The sequence below is a fragment of the Ctenopharyngodon idella genome, chromosome 6 (genome assembly GCF_019924925.1).
Source record: "Ctenopharyngodon idella isolate HZGC_01 chromosome 6, HZGC01, whole genome shotgun sequence".
Lineage (NCBI taxonomy): Eukaryota > Metazoa > Chordata > Actinopteri > Cypriniformes > Xenocyprididae > Ctenopharyngodon > Ctenopharyngodon idella.
This window is the reverse complement of record NC_067225.1, coordinates 26,964,191-26,987,656: the sequence shown is the minus strand read 5'-3', so window position 1 is coordinate 26,987,656 and position 23,466 is coordinate 26,964,191. Positions and strand designations below refer to the sequence as shown.

The 23,466-nt window shown below is 36.0% G+C and overlaps 1 protein-coding gene across 2 annotated transcripts in view; it reads left to right on the top strand.

The window, feature by feature from the left end:
• Positions 1–23,466, top strand: part of cntn3b (contactin 3b) — a 66,739-nt gene that overhangs the window by 9,770 nt on the left and 33,503 nt on the right. For both annotated transcript variants that reach the window (XR_007930575.1, XM_051896649.1), the window contains exons 2-7: positions 253–390; positions 2,163–2,307; positions 11,492–11,667; positions 16,868–16,963; positions 20,615–20,818; positions 22,463–22,565. Coding sequence is in view for 1 of the 2 variants with exons in the window: in XM_051896649.1 (XP_051752609.1) it covers positions 336–390; positions 2,163–2,307; positions 11,492–11,667; positions 16,868–16,963; positions 20,615–20,818; positions 22,463–22,565 (779 nt within the window). In the remaining variant the exon portion in view is untranslated. The remainder of the gene's footprint in view (positions 1–252; positions 391–2,162; positions 2,308–11,491; positions 11,668–16,867; positions 16,964–20,614; positions 20,819–22,462; positions 22,566–23,466) is intronic.

Below are 23,466 nucleotides of genomic sequence, written 5' to 3'. Positions count from 1 at the left end.
ATTTTGACTCGAGTCTCCCAGGGCTTTTGTTTGCAGTGCTTTAATATTTTAGTTGCCGTCACATTGAAAACAACTCATTTATTAACTTTCTCTTTGATCCAACATCATTTCACCAGCATTTGTCCCTACAGTCAAGGTGATCACTTCAACAGAAGTGTAATCTTTCAGATATGTCTGTAAATGCAGCACGTCTGTCATATTTGAATCAGGATGTCTTATTTTAATTATTTCTGTAATTACTTTCCCCCACAGATTATACGTCTCACATTCAAGGGAGAAATCATTCCATTCACAAGCAATTGGATGAGAGTCATACTTGCCCTTGGCAACTAAAGATGACGTTACTATGGAAACGACTTGTGGTGCTATCAATCATTGGCTGCCTCGCAGGTAAATTATTGTCCTGCTGTTTTTTCAAACTGCTGTTTTTTTTTTTCTTTTTGAATGTGTGCAATGGACTGTCATAAAAGAAACAATTTCATTATGATCTTAAGCCTTTGATTCATTCAGTCCTCTGTGGAGGTTTGAGACAAGACACTGAAGTGTGATGAGTTGATACACGCATTCATCATAGGATATTGTTGTTTTGAATATCATTGAATTGAATTATCATATTATGTCCAGAGAATAAATATAAGTATATTGAGAAAGTAATACTTTACTTTATTTTATGGAAGTATGCTTAGTGTTTGAGGTATTAAACTAATATAGGAAATCGCCACTTGTTTGGGGTTGGTAAGGAATTTAACTTATTTAATTCAAAATATAGTAATAACAGTAATATTGCAAAATATTATTACCATTTAAAATCACTGTTTTCTATTTAAAGATATTTTAAAATGTAATTTATTCCAGTAATAGCAAAGCTGAATGTTCAGCAGCCATTACTCCAGTCTTCAGTGTCACATGATCCTTCAGGAATCATTCATTATCCCTCAGAAATTAAACAATAATATCAATGTTGAAAACAGTTGTGCTGCTTAATATTTTTATAGTACAATGACCTCTTACATTTGATTTTTTTTTTTTTAATTTAATTTCTCAATTCATGACCCCTTTTAATTTCTTTCAAAAAGCAAAAATCTTACTTACCCTAAATATTTGAACAGTAGTTTTATATATAATATATTTTTTCTTTATCCAGTCCTTTTATATCCATTTATGGTTGGTCTCCACAAAGGCTGCAGTTAAATTGTGGCCCAATACCTGTTTTTGTCAAAGATGATTATGGGATGGGATGGGATGGAGGCTTGTCTGAATCTTATTAGAAACTGCTGCCTCTTCCTGCCACTCTGGATGCAGTGGATTACAAATGCAACAACAGAGGCAACTTTTTTTTTTTTCATTGATGGCTGTATTTATAACAGAACGTTTGATTAATGAGATGTGCAGATGCTATTGTGTGGAGAAATACAGACTAAATCATTTTCTTTTCATCTTGTATTCATGAAACCGAAACACAGAACAATTATAACCAGTACATGCATCAAATAACCTATAGTAACGGTGTGTAATTTCAGATATTAAAAACACAACCGTTTTTCTGTTGATATTTCTACAACAGCAGCTGACACAGGAGTATATTTTCCTGTAGTATGGTGTTTCAGCATGTTTGCAGAATTCTCTGGCTGTCTCACAAATATGGCTGCAGGGTGTATCCCTGTATAATGTTAATTAATACAGTGAAAATAATGGCTGCAAGTGTTTTGAATCTATTTAGATATATTACATCTGACAATGGGGGTGTGATGTCACCTGCAGCACACTTCTAGAAAAATGAAGTGTATGGAGCTGCAAAATAAGTGTGGATAATGGCATTTACTGTAGTTCTGGATATTTTCAGTATTATCAAATGAAAGCAGCTATCAAAGCATGCACAATTTAATCAAACAATATTGCCATCATTCATTTTTATTCAAGCACTATGTTTTAGGCCAGGTTACGAAAATATTAAGCTGTTGACCCTCTTTTGTAATATATATAATGCTTTGATTCCTGTTTTCACTTTGTGGTTAAAGACTTGTCTCAACACACTAGATATGGATATTGAATGAATCATCGAGATCCATTTATGCATCCAAACCTTTGAGGAAATTTCAATAACAGCATAAAATTGGACATTTTTAATTAAATGTAAACCAAATGGGATTCTTCTGTCTTAGTCTCATCAGCACAAGCAGAAGACACACAGTTTCTTGGTCCAAGCTGGAAAACGGAACCAGTGGACCTGATACTGCCCATCCATTCCCCTGAACAGGAGGCTGTTTTAACCTGTGAGGCATCTGGAGTCCCTTCCCCTCAGTACAGGTAGGAATGAGCCCGATCTAGCATTCTATGCTAGCAGTTTATGCATCCTTTCATTGCTGTTACAAACCATTTAAGCAGTTGGTTTTGGCAAATTGGCAGCTTATTCCTGTAAGAAACAACTTGAAAAGGATTGGCACTGATTGCTATTGATTTTCCAGGTGAGAGGCAATTTATCTGTCCTTCGGGGTTGCCATTGCATAAATCCAGTAAACTACTGTATTTCTAGCAACCTATCCTAGTGGCATCCGACTGTGACCCATTTTCATTTGCTTTCCAGAGTTTCACCAGTGTCAACAATTTTAAATGTGCATCAACTAGCTTCACTAAAGACTGATCTAAAAAAATTACAAAAAGGCAATTTAGCCTACTTACGAAGATATGTTTAAGATTCATTACTTCTGTGGTGTGTACACATCTCAGCAAGAGCTTTAGGAATTAGCATGCCAAATTTATCTTTCTGAGAGGGTAATGCATGCTGTTGTAAGGACTGAAACTGGCTTTGAAAATGGGAGGGGTCTAAATGACTAATTTGTGCTAGAGATTCTTAGATACTGTCCTGCGTATTCCCTGGTGAGGCGTCTGCTCTGGAAATAGCAGCATGCTCTAGCTCTGTGGTATATTGTGTTTCGTAGCTTGGGTCAGCATCATGTAAATGCTCAGGCAAGCACTAGGGAGGGAAGTAATAACCTTGTGAGTGACATTCGATTTAAACGCTTACATTTCCCTTTAGTGCATCTTTGTGGAAAACACCAATTCAACTGAACATTACGAGAGTATCAATGTACGAGAAGAAGAAGAGCACAGTGACAGTTTAAGTCATGATACTACCTTTACTTTTGCACAAACAATACAGCGAGAGTCTCCAAGGTCGAATAAGTTTGACTTTTGACCCAGCTCTTGGTTTATTTATGCAGATATGTAACCATAAATAAACTCCGGTGGAAAGGAAATTAAGAGGCTCATGCATATATTCAACAACATGCAAAATAGTCATTTTCAGCTTTGTCACACTGAAATACACTGCACTCCCTTAATTCTTTAATTCCTTTCTCACAGATATTAGGTATATTTGGTTTTGGATTGTCATAAAAGTCATTTTCCTGAACCAAATGACTGTGTGATTGCTTTTAAACATTTTGTACATGTAACTGTTTCATTTTTGCACTGTAAAAGAGAGGAAACAGTCTATCAACCAGTGTTGAAAGTAGCAGTGCTGCTAACTACATTTGTCAGTAGCATGACAATAGTTCAGTTGTTTTTAAAATAAAATCCTTACTGGTAACAAATTACTTATTTTGATCGAGTAATAGTGTTGCATGACCAAACAGCCATCTCTGATGGAAAATTTGATTTATTCTTGGAAATCAGTTCACTCTTTCTCGTTGGGAAGTTGGAAAGTCTCTCATTTGAAATGTTGTAAAGTTGTTATGAATTAGTTCATATTGTTCATGTAAATTAACAAAAAAAAATCACAGATTTTCTGCGCACCATTTTAGGTCTTCTTTTTTTAATTCTTAATTTTTATTTTTAAATTAAATTAATTATTTATTTAAGACTCTCTCTGTATAACTTTTTAGTTGTGTTTAGAGTAAATGCATCTGTTCAAGTTTGACATTAACTATGTTTTCACCACCCTGTTTTTATGCGCATTTTGAAGTATCGCATTAATGAGTGATGGAAATGCCAAATTTCGAGGAAAAAATCCCTTAATTCGCAAAAAAAATTTTATGCTCGCTTGAGGTGGCTTTTGACTTGTGCGAAAAAGAGTTAATGCGAATAATGGGAGCTGGAAACGTATTTGCCGAATAAATTATGATGTAGCGAACATTAAACCCACGTGACTAAGCTGTTTCTGGTGATGGTGTTTTATTTACTGTTGGTTACTAGGTTACCAATACCACCATCATCCTCGAACAACTTGAAACACACCTAATTCGCATTTGTTTGTTTTTTTCTTTTTTTTGCGAAGATTCATATTTGGATGGAAATCCAGCTATTGTCACCCTAATTGAGAGTTTTAATTGAAAAACCCTCATATTTTGTGCCAGAAAAATATTTTTTAAAACAAAATGGTTCTGCTTGGAGTAAATGTATCTGTTCAAGTTTAACGTGTCACCCTAATTGATTATTTTTCTGATAAAATCATAAATTGTCATTGGATAGTTATCTATTTTTAGTAGTTTGTAGCATATCTAATTTTTTTTTTTTTTTTTTTTTTTTTTAAAGAACAGTGTTACTATAGTTCAACTACTGTACTTATTATGAAAATACACTATATTAATAATTTGGCAAGCTACCCTTTCAAAGTAGTTTCCCCAACACTGGTACCAGCTGTGTATTGTCTTGCTTTCTGGGGATATTTCTCTTTCTGTGTTTGATAAAACCTACACCCATCATTCAGTGAACTTTACAGCAGTACATCCAGACACTGATAAGATTGGTGACACGCTAAAGATAATTTCTTGACCTCAAAAAAGAGATATTTGCTAAGTTCTCTCTGAGATTCTTCAAGGCTTGTCTTATAACATCCAGTCTGGTCAAGAGGCACCCGAAAAGTTCAGTCCACCCCAGCAGTCATTTCAACTGTGTTAGCAAAGAACAGTTGAGGCAGCTAATGTTGACTGAAGGGTGGCCAATTCTGCTGCAAAACAGTAAGTGGAAGAAGAGTCTCCAAAGAACATCCTGCTACTTTCTTTGTCAAGAGAAATTGTCAGTGTTCCAACAGAGACTGGTGGTATTTCAGTGTCTGCCGGGGCCGGAGTGAACTTTGAGAACACAACAACGAGCCAGGCTATTTTGCATCTCGGTTTCAGATTCCAAGGAAAAGTAACTCAGAGCTGAGTCAGAGAAGTGCACTTGGCTGGCTTCGGCTTTTCTCTCAAGAAAGCTTTTTAAAGAAAATGGAGTTACTGTATTCTTTTACACTCATAGTATTATATAAAAACCAAGAAATTATACTATTGTACCATTCCAATGGTTGGAGTCGGTAATTTTTTTTGAAAGAATTCTTTTATGCTCACCAAGGTTGCATTTATTTTAACAAAAATACAGTAAAATTTGTTTAAAAATTGAGTAATATTGTGAAATGTAATTACAGTTTAAAATAACTGTTTTCTATTTTAGTATATTTTTTAAAAAGCTGAATTTTCAGCATCATTACTTCAGTCTTCAGTGTCACATGATCCTGCAGTAATCATTCTAATATGCCTATTAGATACTCAAGAAACTTTTATTATTATTATTATCAATGTTAAAAACAGTTGTGCTGCTTAGTAATTTTGTTTAAACCATTTTTAAGATTCTTTGATGACTAGAAAGAACAGCATTTATTTGAAATAGAAATGTTCGTAACAATGTAAAAAGTCTTGACTATCACTTTTGATCAATTTAATGCTTAATAAAAGTATAAATTTCTTTAAAAAAACAAACAAACAATGTTTTGAACGGTAGTGTATATTGCTGTACGTTAATTAGGTTAAATCTACTAATTCTTACGGTACCCTCGATTAGACCACAACTGACTTTGCTTCTAATGAAAGTTTCTGTTTTCTTAAAGGCCAAAAGCTTTTCTTTTTCCTAAATATCTCAGTTGTAGAATCACAGATATAATAAAAATTAAATAGATTTCCTCCTCCTCCTAATAGACATTTCTGTGAAAATAGCACAGCTACTGTTACTAAAGTTAAACCATGATAAGTTGTTGTAAGGATGGTGATGTGTAGTTTGAAAGGCCTTAATTTCCATTGGTGTTTCTCCACTTTTTTGTCAGTGCTGTTTGCTAAGGCTGTCTAGCTGTTTAAAGTGTTTAGCAGAGTTGTATGACTTCCCCAATAATTCTTTAAAGATAAAAATTCTCAGTAGAGCTCAAATGTGTCACACAGGTTTAGTGGCCTGTGTTGTGTTGCTCAAGAGATAATATTTTATCATATCTACAGAACATGCCGCTGTGCCTCATGTGACACTTGCATGTAACAAGGCTTCATTCGCCCCATTTAGGTAATTGGTCCACTCTGTGAAGAACATTTAGCGCTTATCATATAAAAGCACAGAGCAAAAGCATGCCAACATTTAGCCCAAAAATTTGCAATGCAGTAAAAACCCTGACCCTTGTATCTCTCTAGTGTTCTGTGGTTTGTTCTATTTGGTCCAGCAAAAGCGAAGTTGCATTAATGTGGGTCCACAGGGAGGGATAAGGTAAGCTGTGAGGCAAATTGAGGCCATAGTATAGCCATGACTCCTTCCCACAATCCTTTGTAGGCTCTTGTGGTTGACTAGCACTCATACAGAAAGAATTTACTTGTAAGTTTAACATTAGTTTTAAAAACTTGCATTTAGGGTATACATTTTTATCAGTTTATGCTTTCCTAGGGAATCAAACCCATGACCTTGGTGTTGTTAGTGCCATAAAAAGTTCTGTTTTAAGCCTCCCTGTGGTGCTGTTTTAAATCCTTTAAAAAAGAGCCCATAATCTGTTTTCCCAACCTACATTTAACCTGACAGGATTTTCAACCTGCCTAGCATGCATTTAAGATTGTAAGGATTTGAACCCTGGTCCGTTGTGCAGGCAGTCTTCAGAGACGAGAATGTGAAGGAGAGCTGGTTAAAATGCAGAGATTACACAAAGAAAGTCAGAGGTGCTCCTGTGTCGGCCCTCATTAACTCGGCTCTACCGTGATCTTTGTTGAACGCAGGTTGCTTTCTCGGTTAAACAAAGCACTACGGAGCATTCTTTTAGACAGATAATTGAAGCTGACTGTTTCGTACGTCACTGTTTTTATTTTTTGCACTTTTCACGTCCATTTTCCGTGATACTTTTTTCTAATGACCAGGTGTAGGCTTTGTCTCTGGGCAGTTTGTTAATGTAGTCGGAAATAACATAGAGATTATAATGATAATTATGATGAGGCGACGTTAATAGTGACAGTAATAATAGCAGTGAGGATCATAATGACAGTGATGCTGATGGAGGCTTGGACAGTTTGCTGTGTGGGGGAAGCATAATTGTCCATTAAACTTCTCAGAGAACTTTTTATACTCATTATCTGAAAATACTTTGGCTCCCTGTCACTACTAAGCCTTTTTGATTCTTGTTAAGGGGCTCCTTGGAGACTGGATTGTTTGTAATTCTTTGTCTCGCCTTTAAAAACGATCTTTCATGCACCAATTACCATCAGGCTGAATTCTGTTACCTTAACCTACCACTGTGATTGTGACCATTGCTCTCCTTTAGAATGATTTCAAATATTTCTGAATACAAAAAGAGTATTTCATCCATGGAAAATAAATAAATAATCTTTGAGACGTTGGTGCTGTGCCTTCAAAGGGTACTTTATGCAATATGCACCCTTAAGGTACTAATATGTACCCTTTATAGGTAGAAATGTGGGTACTTTTGAGTAGTGTTGGGGGTAACGCATTACAAGTAACTCGAGTTATGTAATCAGATTACTTTTTTCAAGTAATTAGTACAGTAACACATTACTTTTAAATTTGCAACAAAATGTCTGAGTTACTTTTTCAAATAAGTAATGCAATTAAATTTTTTAGGGAGTAACACAATATTGTAATGCATTACTTTTAAAAGTAACTTTCACCAACACTGCTTTTAAGGTACTGCCCCAGTAACAAGGTATTGTACCCTTAAAGTCTATTTGCTAAATGCATGTTATTGATTTAATTGTGAACTATTCATCCATGCATGTGCTTTTTTTTTTATTATTATTTGACCTCGATCTTCAGGTGAAATGACAGTCTTCTCTCTGGTGATGTATGCTGGACTTATCCAATCATTTTGTCTTCATTAAGTTCACTTTCAAACGAAAATTAGCCCAAGCTTTACTCACCCTCAAGCCATCCTAGGTGTATATGAGTTCTTCTTTCTGATGAACATAATCTGAGAAATATATTTATAATGGCAGTGAACGGGACCAATGAGTATGAGCTAAAGAAAGTGCTTCCATCCACATAAATCCATGATAAACGTGTGCTCCAGGGGGTTAATAAAGGCCTTCTGAAGCAAAGCGATGCGTTTGTGTAAAAAAAAAAAAAATCCATATTTAAACAAGTTATGGAGTAAAATATCTAGCTTCTACCAGACCTCCTTCCGTATTCAGTGTACGAAGAAAGTGTAAAACTCTTGCAGTTCACAAAGCTTACGCTACATCCTACACGATGCCAGTTTACACTTTCTTCGTAACTTGAATATGGAAGGTGGTCTGTGGGGAAGCTAGATATTTTACTTCATAACTTGTTTAAATATGGATATTTTTTACACAAACGCATTGCTTCGCGTCAGAAGGCCTTCATTAACCCCCTGGAGCCGTGTGGAGTACACGTTTATGATGGATGGATGTGGATGGAAGCATTTTTTGAACCCTATCACTGCCATTATAAAGCTCAGATGCGTCAGGATATTTATTAATATTTCTCCGATTGTGTTAATCAGAAAGAAGTAAGTCATATACATCTAGGATGGTTTGAGGGTGAGTAAAGCTTGGGCTAATTTTCATTTGAAAGTGAACTAATCCTTTAACCCCATCCCAAATAACAAATTCATCTCCGCTTTCTTTCAATCAACAACCAATGGATTGAACCAAGTCCCCATCCTACTTTTTTTTTTTTCTTTAACGATAAACCGTTTTACTCGGATACACATTACAGTACGGAAGAAAAGATTTCTAGTAGGACTCTACTTACACTGCATTTCGACTTTAAAGATACTATTTTTTTTTTTTTTCAGAGTAATTTTTCTCCTCAATAAAAAATATATAGTTAATAAAATGAGTATCACTTTTGAAAAAGCAAGATTTATATAATCACTTACATAAGACGAAGAGAAAGAGGGAAGAAAGGTTGAAAGAGGGCATGATATTTTATTAGCATTAAATTATTTCTCATCATTGAAAAGTGACCTTAAATACTCAAACAGCATCTCAGCACGTGTTAGAAATCAATAATTCCTATTTCCATATTATTCTAAGGCTATTGATCCATCAGAAGTAGCTCCCCTCTGAGGGCTGCGATATGTCCAATCCTGTAGTTGAAACTGAAAAAATAAATAAATATGCAAACAGTTATAGCTGAGGCAATGAAACAAATACTATACCACTTATACAGAGTGGAAAATTTGCATATTAACACATGCACATGCATTATCTCGTAGGGTTCTTGCATAGATCTCAAAATGGTCGGTCAAGACACAAATGATGGTTTTACGGCATCGTGATTCATCTTAAATATTTATATTAACTGAAATATGGTGTTATGGTGACAGCATTTCTCAAGCATACACTCACAAATATTCAGTTTGTGAAAAAATGAGAGGAACTGTTGTTGTGTTTAGACGGTCTGTGGATGTTCTCGTTTGATCAAAGTTGCCTAAAATGTTTGAGAACCAAAGAAATAGATGACAACATTATTTTGTGCAGGCGTGTATGTACCAAAATACAGATGATATTAGATCCTTTCAAGATAATAGACTGGTTATTTCATTCATTTTATACACACAGGGCCCCACTGTATGTGGGATGTTGGAGCTTTGTTGATTTATCACGCTATTGAAAGTGTATTAGAAAACTAGATTAGTTTGATGTTGTAATATAATATTTGACTACTTTGTGAGAACACAAATATTGTCTGTATTTACAACAAGCAGCCTCGCAGTAATCAACTGAATAAGCCTGCAGGCCGAATGTCACAGTAAATGATATCAAATACAGTGGCTATGATATTAGACTCACAAATGATGACTAAAGGAGTCAGATTAACTCGAGTGCCACACTGAGATCAATAAATATTGCAGTAGAAATGGGCTTCGGAGAGCTGCAGTAGATCTACGCTTTGTTGTCTGTCAGATCTGGGAGAGACTTGAGTCTACAAAGTTACTTTTTAAAACTGCGTTGTCCACCCCACTCATTATTTTTTCACACAAGTGGAATAATGTAGATCCTGCCAACCTTTTCCCCCATTGTTTCTCTCAATCCTATAAGGTTTTCTGCCAAGTTTTGACTGTCTCAAACTACAAATGCCTGATTTAGCACAATTATGGGTGATTTTTAAGGTCAATTCTGAATAGTAGAGTTCTATATATTATCTTGAAAAGGTGCAAATTGATGCATTTTTCCATGTCACATATGTTGGTATACATTTTATGACTGAGGTTATTGATTATTTTGGTTTTCTGATGGAAAATGTGCTTCTTTTTAATATGATTTTCCTAAGTTGTTGAATAAAGTCGTTATTTTTGTTTCATTTTTGCTCACAAAATGTATTCTCGTCTCTTCATGAAATTAAGGTTGAACCACTGAAGTCACGTCGACTATTTTAATGATGTCTTTAGTATCTTTTAAATATGATTTTCCTAAGCAGAAAAAAATATTATCCCACAAATCACACCCTTCTTGGATGTAAAGTAGCTCAGAAAGTATTTGGACTTCTAAAACAGTAGGAATGTCATTGCATTTGATAACAAAATATTAAACCAATTGGCATTTATTTTAAAGAAAGACAGCTTAAGCACACTTTTCAAACAAATTATCAAATGATTTTTTTGAATGTTATACATGTCCGTAATCCAACATGTCTGCTACAATTGAGGGTGAACTAACTTCATACTTCCATTAAATGTTAGGATCAGTTTTAAAATGAAATTTAAATAAATAAATAAAAAAAAACATTATTTAGCAGCAACCAGCAATGATTACTGCATTCCGAATAAGTCTTAAGATACTGCATTATTTTTGTCAAGCAGCCCGAGTTGCTAATTTGCTCTATTTCTTCACACTCCATGTTGAAAAGTTTGTATTTTACACATGCAAGTGTAGCTAAATAATTGAAATCATACTGGAAAATAATGAATTTTCATAGCTGAGTGTGAAAGCTTTTTTTTTTTATAATTAGAAAGTAAAACCAGCCTACTCATGACTACACATTGCACATCTTCAAGGTCAATAAATAATTAGGCATTTCTGATTCTTGAGTGCTGTTTTGCTTGCTTTCATCAGTTATTAGTCAGACTGTACTGCAGAAGAACAAAGAAGGAAAACAAATGTCAACTATGAGCTTTGTTTCATGCTGAATCTGGCTGTATAATGAAGCTGGCTTCATCAGATCGATGCTTGTGATGAATATTGGTTAGTTAGCTTCTCTGGAGACCACACTCCTGATTGTGTTTGCGTCTCTCCAGATGGTCTCTAAACGGAACGCTCATTGATCTTCATGGTGACGAGAGGCGTCGCCTGTCTGGAGGTAACCTGATCATTACTGGCCTGGATCGAGACCAAGACAGCGGTGTCTACCAGTGCACTGCCTTCAACACCCGGGGAACCATTCTCAGCCAGAGAGCCACACTACAGTTTGCATGTGAGTTATGTAAATGCATATATTTTTTAAAGATGCTTTGTGTCATTTCTCATTGTTAAAATTTGGGTTGTCAGTCAAATTTTAAGTAATTCAACAGATGCATTTTTCCAAAGCCACTATAAATACATACATACATACAAGCATACACTACCAAAAGATTGAGGTCAGTTTTTTTTTTTTTTTTTAAGAAATGAAACTTTTATATTGGTCAAAAGTGAATAAATGCTGTTATATTGAACTTTCTATTCATCAAGATATCCACACAACTTTCCACAAAAATTTTAAGCAGCACAACTGTTTTCAAATGTTTCTTAAACACAAAATCAGCATAATATAATGAATTCTGAAGGATCATGTGACATTTAAGACTGGAGTGATGATGCTGAAATTTTAGCTTTGCCGTCACAGGAATAAATAATAATATTTCAAAATATATTAAAATAGAAAACATTATTTTAAATTGTAATAATACTTCACATTATTAACTTTTGAACCATAGTCTATAGCACCTTTCACACCGAAATCCCGGTAATTACTGTAAAATTACCAGAATTAATTTTCTTGTAAATACACAAATGTGCTGTTCACACAAGCAACGGCGTTCCATCTTTTTACCGGAAAGATACCATTCACACATCAGTACCAAAATACAGGTAAACTCTGTGATGTCAATCATCTGAAATGACCTAGAATTTTTCTTCATCCACCTGGATAAAGCGAAGTGCTTTAGTTCCACTCTATTCAATTTGACTAAATTTTTTGCACATTTTTGCTCTTAAAAAACACGAGATGCATAATAGTTATAGGACCACAGTTACTATAGTGCACAATAGTATCTGCAGAGCCACAGCACAGATGAATAGAAAAGAAGGAAGGGTCTCGAGAGCGAGATGTGGCGCAACAGTCACATGTCCATCTAGCACATGTTTACATGCTTATACTGGCAGTCCTGTTCTTTGTTCACACACACCATCATACCAGTAATTTATTGTTAATTTTAGAACTGATTTACAGGTATTTTCGAAAAGGTCCTGTTCACACATGATCTCTTAACTGTAATTTACCAATACTTTACAAATAAAGACTGTATGTATGAAATGAGCTTATGTGTGTATGTACATTAACTCAACCAATGCCAGTGAGTTTGGAGCAGAATTAACAATTTGTCCAAACAATGGCAAATGGGAGGAGTGCTTGGATGTATATAAGCGACGTTGTAAAAGCACCAGCTTTAGTATTTGGTATTCACATGTCATTGCTGAAAAAAGTGCAATCAAACGAGCTGTCAAATGTGACAATTTCACAGGGTGAAGTGCCATTTCATCGACTTCAAACTCCATCACTCATTCTCATTAGTCACCAGCTTCAATAGCATCTTTGTATTGACTCGCCATATTAATACCTGTACTATCTGCTCCATAAAGTGAACTGCCAAGGATGAGAATAGCCATCTAGCCACCTGGCCTCTCTGCCGTTGATTTAAAATGCTGTCCTTGTGCATGCTCAGAGAAATCGGATGCTCAAATCAGCTTTTCTCAAAGACGGGAGAAGGATTGTTTGAGATGAGAACAGGCCTGGCCATGGACTTCTTTTGTCTGACGGCGAAGTCTCTTCACTCTCACGCCGTCTACCTATTGATCCACACAGAGCATCATACGTCCCCCTTAGGAGACAGATTCTTCATCTTTATGGGTGGGATAATGAATCTCACTTTAGGGGACTGGTTAACAGGACTTGCTTGACATTTATTTCCTATATTGATCATTGGTTAGTCAAAGGGGAATTATGATTTTAATAAGATGATAATGCCGCTGGCTTTGATAATATGTCATTGTGGCATTTCTTATCTTTCAGACAGCTGTTGAAAACTGCATCCCATTGCGTTTGCAAGCCAGTTTGAGATACATGCTTAACTGTAAAATTTGTCATTGGGAGATTTATTCCTTGGTGGCTTTCTATTGGCTATGTATTGGGGTAATCCTCTCCTGGGGCGAGTTTGGAATGAGTACCTTTCTCAAGGGTGCAATAGCAACAGAGCAGATTTGTGACCTGACAAACCCTGGCTCGCATAAGCGCTGTAGAATTCAAAGCCTAGTTGTGACAACTGGGATTAGTCAGATCTTTAACCAGTAGACTTTCATATATATTGTGATGGGGTGATCATATGCATGCTTAATTTATGTTTTTGTATATCATCAATTCCAACTTGTCTTTTCGATTTTAGTTTTCGTTAGTTTTCAGTTTATCATTGTTTCAGTTACATTGCACATCCACCAATTTCTCAAAGAGCCTGAAAACAGTTCATTTGAAGATATTGGGTGTGTCTCAATCAGCTCCCTAGCTCCCGAGCTCGTGAATCAGTATATCATGTACATAAATTCGAGCACTGGTAAGAAAGTATGTGGACTTCTAAAACAGTAGGAATGTCATTGCATTTGATAACAAAATATTAAACCAATTGGCATTTATTTTAAAGAAAGACAGCTTAAGCACACTTTTCAAACAAATTATCAAATGATTTTTTTGAATGTTATACATGTCCGTAATCCAACATGTCTGCTACAATTGAGGGTGAACTAACTTCATACTTCCATTAAATGTTAGGATCAGTTTTAAAATGAAATTTAAATAAATAAATAAAAAAAAACATTATTTAGCAGCAACCAGCAATGATTACTGCATTCCGAATAAGTCTTAAGATACTGCATTATTTTTGTCAAGCAGCCCGAGTTGCTAATTTGCTCTATTTCTTCACACTCCATGTTGAAAAGTTTGTATTTTACACATGCAAGTGTAGCTAAATAATTGAAATCATACTGGAAAATAATGAATTTTCATAGCTGAGTGTGAAAGCTTTTTTTTTTTATAATTAGAAAGTAAAACCAGCCTACTCATGACTACACATTGCACATCTTCAAGGTCAATAAATAATTAGGCATTTCTGATTCTTGGGGTAATTTCTCAAAGAGCCTGAAAACAGTTCATTTGAAGATATTGGGTGTGTCTCAATCAGCTCCCTAGCTCCCGAGCTCGTGAATCAGTATATCATGTACATAAATTCGAGCACTGGTAAGGACGCTGGTTCACTACACATTGGGACACTTATGACTCTATTTCCGGCAACGTGACAGCGTCCTCATTGTACAACATCATTACTGGTATTATGAACAACAGCAGAGCTGATATCTTTCTGACATTACTTGTAATGTTATTAAAAGTACATTGTGATAAATTCTTTGCTTGTTACATATACCTGCAACATTTCAGCCGTAAATAAATTAAATGTTAGCTAGATTATGTTCATTACCTGTCTAGCGATGTATGTTTATGCTGAAATATAATAAAATAATAGTTTGTATTTTTAAAAACATCAATCACACGTAGTTATGTGTAGTGAGTTGGCTCACGTGATTTAAGTTTCGTGCTTCAGAACTTACGTTAAGGGAGCATAGTGAGCATAGATGCTCCCTGGTTTTCATGGTGCATTGTGGGACTTTTTAGGGAGCGAATGGTTCAGTGCCCTGAAAGGATTCTGCGATTGAGACAGACCTTAAAATGGCCGACTCCCTTATCAGTGCCCTGACTACTGAATTAGGGAGTTGATTGAGACACACCCTTAGTCTCTCTAAACCCCTTCTTTCCATGAGCCTACTCTGCTCTGATTGGTCAGACGGCCCGATCTGTTGTGATTGGCCTGCTGTTTGCAGTGCATGTTAGAAACAAAACACCTATTACCATATCTGAATTTCAGCTTTGGAGGCTTCCTTAGGGCTTGATAAACAGTGATATGAATGATGGCGTCGATTTTGCTTTATCAATTCCAGTTCAAGTCCTCATCCTTTTGAAATGCATAAAAAGTGGATTTGCAGCGCTGAAAACAGCATCTTCTCGACATGTCGACAACACAAACCAAACTCTTCCATGCCTCAGCTACAATACAGTGTTCGAGGGCGGGTCAGAGCAGACATCTTTCGTGGGCAGCCAATGAAGACCTTAGGCTGGTATTATGCAAATTTGTTACATTGTTACGTAGATGCGTAACAGGAAGTGAGACTGGAATTACTGATGACTCGTTTCAGCAGTTCAGAATCTATTATTTTTTTTTAGGAGACAATACATTTATTTGTCGTGCACTTTGAACTTTAAAACTTTGCAGACTTTTTACATTCACAAACAGCTATATTAGCTGCACTTTAACAGGATCTTTAAGTTGAATGTTCCATCATCACATAAGAAAGAATCAATAAGAGTTATGAAAATGAATCCATAAACACTCAAATATTTGACCTTCAAATCCAGATATGAATGTTTTCCATTTATGAAGCAACGGCATTTACTGTGAAGACTTACCACACAGTCTACAGCCATCACATGAGTCCAGCCTTATGTATTTTAACACAAGAGACCATTAATCAGCATCTGTGGCTCTGCCGCTCCGGCTCAAAAGCCATTCATCCTGTTACTATGAGCCAAGCAAGTCCTGCTCTTGCCACTTCCACTACGGCTCAGTACGACCCGACTGTGTGAGACTTCTTTTTGGTCAGCGGGGATTCTCTCATTAATCTTTCCCACTGTTTTCCACCACCTCTCTCTAATCTTGATGTTTTCTTCTGCTTGTTTTGTTTTTCTGTTTTTTTTTTTTTTACTCTGTAATTTGTCTTATCGGTCACATTGACTCTGTATTCTTTGTGTTGGGGAGCCTGGCTCTTGGCTTGTTTGCTTAAGGGTGTGGAATTGGCACAGCAGGCCACCGTTACAGAAGGCCTTCTCTGTCACGAAACAAGGAGAAGGTTTTTATCATGCCAGGTATACGAGCTGGCTGCCAACTTCCTCTCCTCCTGTTAATTTGTGAGGATGAATCATGTGGACATGTATTGACAGGGAAGCTACTGGCTCAGTGGGTGAGATTAAGATATCTCTGGTAATGATGCTGGTAGGTAGAGGCAACGTTAGCATTCCTTTTTTCATACACCCTCATACTGTTTCACTAGACTGCATTGTATGCTTTGGACTTTTCTGAATCACTGATTCTGTTTGCTTCTTTTTGCTTTCTCAAATATTGAGTGCTACTAAATGGCTGCAGTCGACATTGCTTTTCCATTTGTTTTGCTACTGTATAATATGAAGTGCTGTTTTCATTATGTATGCAACATAATTATCTCATACAAATGTATTTCATTCCACATTTAATCTGTTACAGATCTGGAAAACTTCAAAACACAGACAAGAAGTGCTGTCAATGTAAGGGAAGGCCAAGGGGTTGTTTTGTTATGTGGCACACCTTTGCATTCTGGAGGTAAGTCTGTACAGTATATCTTGCCATTTAAAGTGATTGAGTGATTTGTCTTATTGTGAATGATTAATAGGTTAGCCAAACAAAACATGTTTTCATAATCTTTAATTGTTTTGCAAGAACATTGCTTTTTCTTTTATGTCACTTAGGCCTCAGCAATGATATTTTAGTATTATTTATATACTATTTATATACTATAAACTAATTTCAGTTAGTTTGTAGTTTTATATTTTCAGTTTTGATTTTAATTTAAATGATTTTTAATAGTTTAGTTTTAGTTAACAATAACAATACTGGGTTGCATAAGTTATTAGATAATGTTAACCAATAGCCAAATAGATATTTAGACAATTTTTTAGTGAATTCTGTCATTCAGTCTGGCTACATTTTGGTATGAGACACCCACTTTTCACCATCCAATCAGTTCCTGATGCACGAAATTCCTGCCCTACATTTTTTTTTTCCTTGTTGAATATCCCGTTTCACTTGAAAATGTCAAATTATGAAAGTAAAATGGGTTGCAAACATCAATTCACTTTCGAGTGAAGTCTGAATCTGCCTACATTCATATGTACTTGCTCTTAAAACCATAAAATGCTTCCTTTCATCCTATTGAATAACATGAAACCATTTTTTTCCTTGTTTCATCATCCCTGGGAAATTAAATGAAACTTGCGTAGGGCTTTTTTTAGATAAACTGTTGGTGATAAATTGGAAAGAAAAAAAATGTTTCATGTTGCCTCCATTGATATAGGCTGTTTTAAACTATGTATGCCTATGATAAAGGCAGTAGAAACTCACACTCCGATGTTGTTGTTTCACAAGCTGGAACAGAAATGTGGCGGAAATGCGTGTTTGCACGGTAATTGTGCTTCTCTTAGGCATATATGTGCCTATCCTTAGACAAGACTGAGGTTGTAATTCAACCAGCTGTAATTGGACAGAAGTCATTAGACCCCAAGTGCAAACAAGAACCAGGCAGTGAGAGACATCAATATCAATTAGAGGTCGTGACTATTACTGCGACAAATGAGATGTCAGAAATTAGAAGATGTGAATTTGTTTGATAGGCTGGCAATTATAGTTTGCGGAGATAAATCTATAATTAAGCATTTGTTTAATTAGAGAACCCAGAAGAGGAGCATTTCATATGAGAATTCTCTAATGTTTAGCTTTAATATCACAAGCGATTGAAAACGTAGGCTAACTATGACTAAAAAGCCAGAAATAAATAATTCAAAAGAGCTGGAGAAGGCAGGAATTTAATCAACACACTTTGTTGTGAAGCAGACCCGTTTCTGAACCACTGATGGTCATTTTACTTGGAGTAAGCATGCTGGTTAGCATTAGGCCTTCTAAAGAAACTCATTTACTATGGATCGCAGATCCTGCTATCGTTTGTTTGGCTTCAATTTGTTTTCTCATTTGGATCACTTTCTTTTCAATCAGACCTGAATCTGGAGGCAAATGGAAATAAAGACCTGAAATTGAAGTCTCAACTCAATTAGTAGAAAATATGTTTTTTTTTAGACGAATGCATTTTCTGTGCAGAGTAGGTAATCAATTGTTTATCACTGAAAAATGCAAACAAGAATGCTAAGCTTTGCAAATTTCCAAGTGATTCTGTTATAAAAGTTTTTGCTGTGCATAAGTTGAAGAATTACAATATAGTTGCTCTTTATCGGTTTAGATTTATGCTGTGTATGAACTCAGAAGACAAATGAGTTATTATTACCAACCTGTTTTATCATTGTAGAAAAAGCTATTGCACTAGTAATATTTGAAACATCGAAGTTATTTTCCCCAAGAGCAATGCTGAATATTTTCATTGTTGTAAAACAGCATGTGATCAAACATTTTAAAAGCAAGTTTTCTCTGCTCCACATTTGCAGTTGTCTGCTAGATCAAAATGTCGTGTTATCAAAGTACACATGATCTAGCTGTCTATTGATATCGCTGAACTAAAAAAAACATATTGGTTATTATTACCAACCTGTTTTTTCATAGTGGAGGAAGCTCTATTGTTCTAATCTAGTAATATTTAAATCACTTTTTTCCCAGTGCATCTGTTTTATAGTGTGTGATCAAACCATTTTCTCTGCTCTACATTTGCTAAATCAAATGGCACAATATCAATCCACATACACTACCATTTAAATGCTCAATGTCAGCAAGTTTTTCTTAAAGAAATTTATCATTTATTCAGCAGTGTTTAAATTGATCAAAAGTGGCAGTAAAAACATAATGTTATAAAAGATTTCTATTTGAAATAAACTTTTTGGGGGGAAAAATTATAATGGTTTCCAGAAATATTAAGCAGCACAGCTGTTTTCAAGATTGATAATAATATTAATAATAATTTATTGAGCACCAGATCAGCATATTAGAATGATTTCTGAAGGCTGGAGTAATGCCTGCTGAAAATTCGGCTTTGCATAACAGGAATAAATTGCATTTTAAAATATATTCAAATAGAAAAGTTATTTTAATAATATTCTACAATATTGCTGTTTTTACTGTATATTTGATTAAATAAATTCAGCCTTCTTTCGAAAAACATTCTTACCTACCCCAAACTTTTGAATGGTAGCTTATGATTAAGGTATTTATGAATTGACCAGTTACAGGCTAACTTGTAGTATTACACCTTTTGGATTTTGTGGCTCTTTTTGTTGGTGAATATGTATGTATAAACATACATATTTTGAATGAATGGTAGAGCATTCAGAGCTCTTGACTCTGACCTTGTCTGTCATTATTTTCAAGCTGTAGGCCATTTTCCCGGCATTTTTATTATGACTCACTTCCTTACATTGCCAGAATAGAGCATAGACAGCTCTTATATTGTACTGTATATCACAATGCAGAGGACATGTCATGTACCCCATGATAGCCTCATTGTTCCCAGTGATGGGCTCCTCCATTGTAGTTCTAAACGGCATGTTTGTTTGTGTTTTCAGTAACAATTCTGTCTTTTCGATTCTTCTATGATCAGCAACTTTTGACAAAGGCTATCGCTTCTTATTAAGCTAACTGAGCTCTGATGCAAGGATTCCCGGGCCAACCTGATCATAAAGAATTGCTTTCAACTTCACAACAACCAGCCTGCCAGCGTGTTTCCCCATCTGAGGATGGGCGGTGTGGTCTCTGGGGACACTTTTTGAGTGGCAGCCATCCCGTACACCTTTCCAATAGTTGCATCATGTGCACGAGCCTCTCTTTTCCATTCCCTTCCCCCTCTTAGTCTCCTGTAGATGACACACTAATGCACTGTGGCAGGGCCTTCGGTCTTCTTTGGTTCAGCCCTTTTCAGTAAGAGCCAGCCATGCATGAATGACGCCAGCAGAGAAGCCTTCGTCCCCAGCCACGGTGAAGCCGGACAGGGCATGTGTCATAAGAGTGCCAGTGAGGCGCTTTAATCTAGTTTGTTTCGCTCCCTTTCCTGCCGCCTCACAAAAGAAGAGTCGCTCTGTTTACTGAGCCTCACCTGCCCTAAGGAGGTCAGCCCGAGGCGTAGCAAGTGGTGTAATACAGACACTTTGTACGCGCTTTCTAGCTGAGATTATAGTTTACTGAACAACATGACTCAACACCTTTCTGAAAGTATAAATGTCTGTGTCAGGATCTAACGCTCTTTTTCTGACATCTTTCTAGAGCTCATATTCACCTGGGTCTTCAACGAGTACCCTTACTTCGTCCAGCAAGACAGCCGGCGCTTTGTGTCCCAGGAGACGGGGAATCTCTACATAGCTAAAGTGGAACCATCTGACGTAGGGAATTACACCTGCGTGGTTAATAACACTATTACCAAGGAGAGGGTGTTCAGTTCGCCGACACCTTTAGTGCTGAGAAATGATGGTAAGAGGGATGTCTGTCAAATACTGTACAGTTTAAGCACCATATAGGAGCATACACTGTAAAAAATGATTGGCATTTTAACGATAAAAGACTGTTAATGCCAAAGCGACCTTTCTAAAAAAGTTCACTACAGCTGGTAAACACCTTTGTATTACTTTAGCCATTATGTAATAGGTAGGTGTCTGCTGAGGCTCCACATATTTTGATGTGGAAATCTTCTCTGGTTCATTTGTTCTGTTCAGTCCGTCAAAGTTGGACATCTGTGAGTAAAAACAGCTGGAGAGCTGCTTGATAGTAGAAAATGAAGTTGTAATTCTAATCAAATCGTCACGGTCACTGTTTTTTCATGTTTAATATTGTAAAGCTGTTTTCTTTAAAGCAATTTGTTGTATAAAGTGCTATATAAGTAAATGTGACGTGACTTGACTGGAGTGCTGAATTGAAGAGCTGGTGCAAACAAATCCACATCGCTATGTTCAGATGCTTTCATAACTCTTGTTTTCTCACTGCCGTCATTTTTGTTGTCTGTTAATTATGTTACTGGGAGGAAAGTGTGCAGCACATATTAACATACTCATTTAAACGGCACTCTCAGCAGCTTGGGCAGCATCAGAATGTTCACTAACAGTATACCGCTGGTCACGTATTTTGAACTTCTTTTTAACCCTAAGCGAAAAACGCAAAAGAACTTTGACGTGTGTATCGGGGACTCTATATTGTGAAAAACTGTAGTAGATAGAATGGGACATTTTGTGTCATTTTACAGTAAAATACAGTTAAATGTACAGTTTTGGAAAGTGAAAAAGAACAAGTCATCTTGTTGTTTACAGTGAAAAATAGTAAATAGACTTTCCCAGAATTCTCTGTGTGAAAGCTCACGTTTTTCATTGAAATAACTGTTTCTTCTTAGTTTTTTTTTTTTTTTTATCAGTTATGTACATTAAGGTTTTATGTTGCATCTTATGCTGTTATATTAATGTTTATTGCATTATTTTAGTTTGTTACCAAGATGGTGCTTTGTGTTAGAGTGTATGACACTCTGCACCTTCTATAATATATTTACTTCATCTTGTGGAAAAGCTACTTGTGGTGAAGCTTTGTCTTTACCACCTGTGTTTTGGTTGACAGTATTTTATAAAGGTAAGAAACAGATTTTAGTAATATGTAATATGAAATACTTAAAATTTTGCTAGCATATTTTTATGGTAAAGTTCTGGTAGCCACAGCTTTTTTTACAGTAGATTTCACAGATTTTTTCAGTGTATCTCACATGGGTCAAAGAAGAATGTGACATTTTTATAGAGATCTTAATTCGTAAATGTCAGAGAGTGTATTTATGCCACTGTCTTGAAAGCTAAACTGCCTCTTTTAAGAACACTAACCTGCACCCTTGACAATGCCTCAAAGGAGGCCACATTTCCATTTGAGATGGATCCTGTTTTTATTATTCTTGTTCCATAAATCTTTAATTACATGTCTCTGTATTTTTGGCACAATCTTCTCGGTTCCCCATCTCATTGACAGGTCTTTGTGTTTTGCCATTTGTTGTTGTTTTGCTTGTATTCTGGAGTACAAAGCTTGTATATCGTAAATCATGAATGACAAAGCCGTTTGCATCTGTGGTGTATTGTCTGCCCATGGCAGGAGCGATGGGAGAGTATGAGCCCAAAATAGAGCTTCATTTCCCAGACACCATTCCAGCTGCTAAAGGATCCACGCTGAAGCTAGAATGCTTCGCCCTGGGAAAGTAAGTCCGACATGCACACACCTGCGTCTGTCTGCGTCCTCTCTCTGCAAACTGTTGCCAGAGTTCACACCCTTGCTTAGTGCTGTTTAATTTTATCCTGCGTTATAAAATACACCAAATTTGTGATCAGCACTTCAGGTTCATTCGTAATACGATTTGCAATCTGTCACGGAAGCTTTTTACAGAGGCCTTTTCACTATAATGGTCTGCTTTGCAGAGAGCAATGACCCGCAAGATTTACTCCTTAAATAGTGTGGAAATAGAGCTGCAAGCTTCTTTTCAAACTAAGAGCAGAAGGGTTGTCGTTTAGAAAGAGGGGTAATGCAGGTTTTCAAGAAGCGGGAGATGATGGCTTTTCACACAATACAAGGAGTGCGTCACCCCAGATTCAATCCTGAATCAGATCCATTCACACTCAGATTTTCTTAATAGGCTATAGCTTTGAAGATATAAGGGGGGAAATGGATTTTCTTTTGCCAAACATTATGGAATTTCACTTCATCAGACAAAGTTCCTGTAGCTGGTAGAGCATGATGCTAGCAACACTGGTGTCATGGATTTGATTCCTGGAATACATGAACTGATCAAAATTCTTAAGTTGAATGAAATTTAAAGGGTTAGTTCAACCAAAAATTAATTGTCATTAATTACTCTCCCTCATGTTTTTCCAAACCCATAAGACTTTTGTTCATCTTCAGAACACAAATAAAGATCTTTTTGATGAAATCTGAGAGCTTCCTATCTCTCTATAGATGCTTCAAAAAGTTCATAAAGGGATTGTAAATCTAATCCATATGAATTGAGTGGTTTAGTCCAAATTTTCTGAAGAGACTCGATCACTTTATATGATGAACAGATTGAATTTAGACTTACATGTACACATTTATCAACTTACACATCA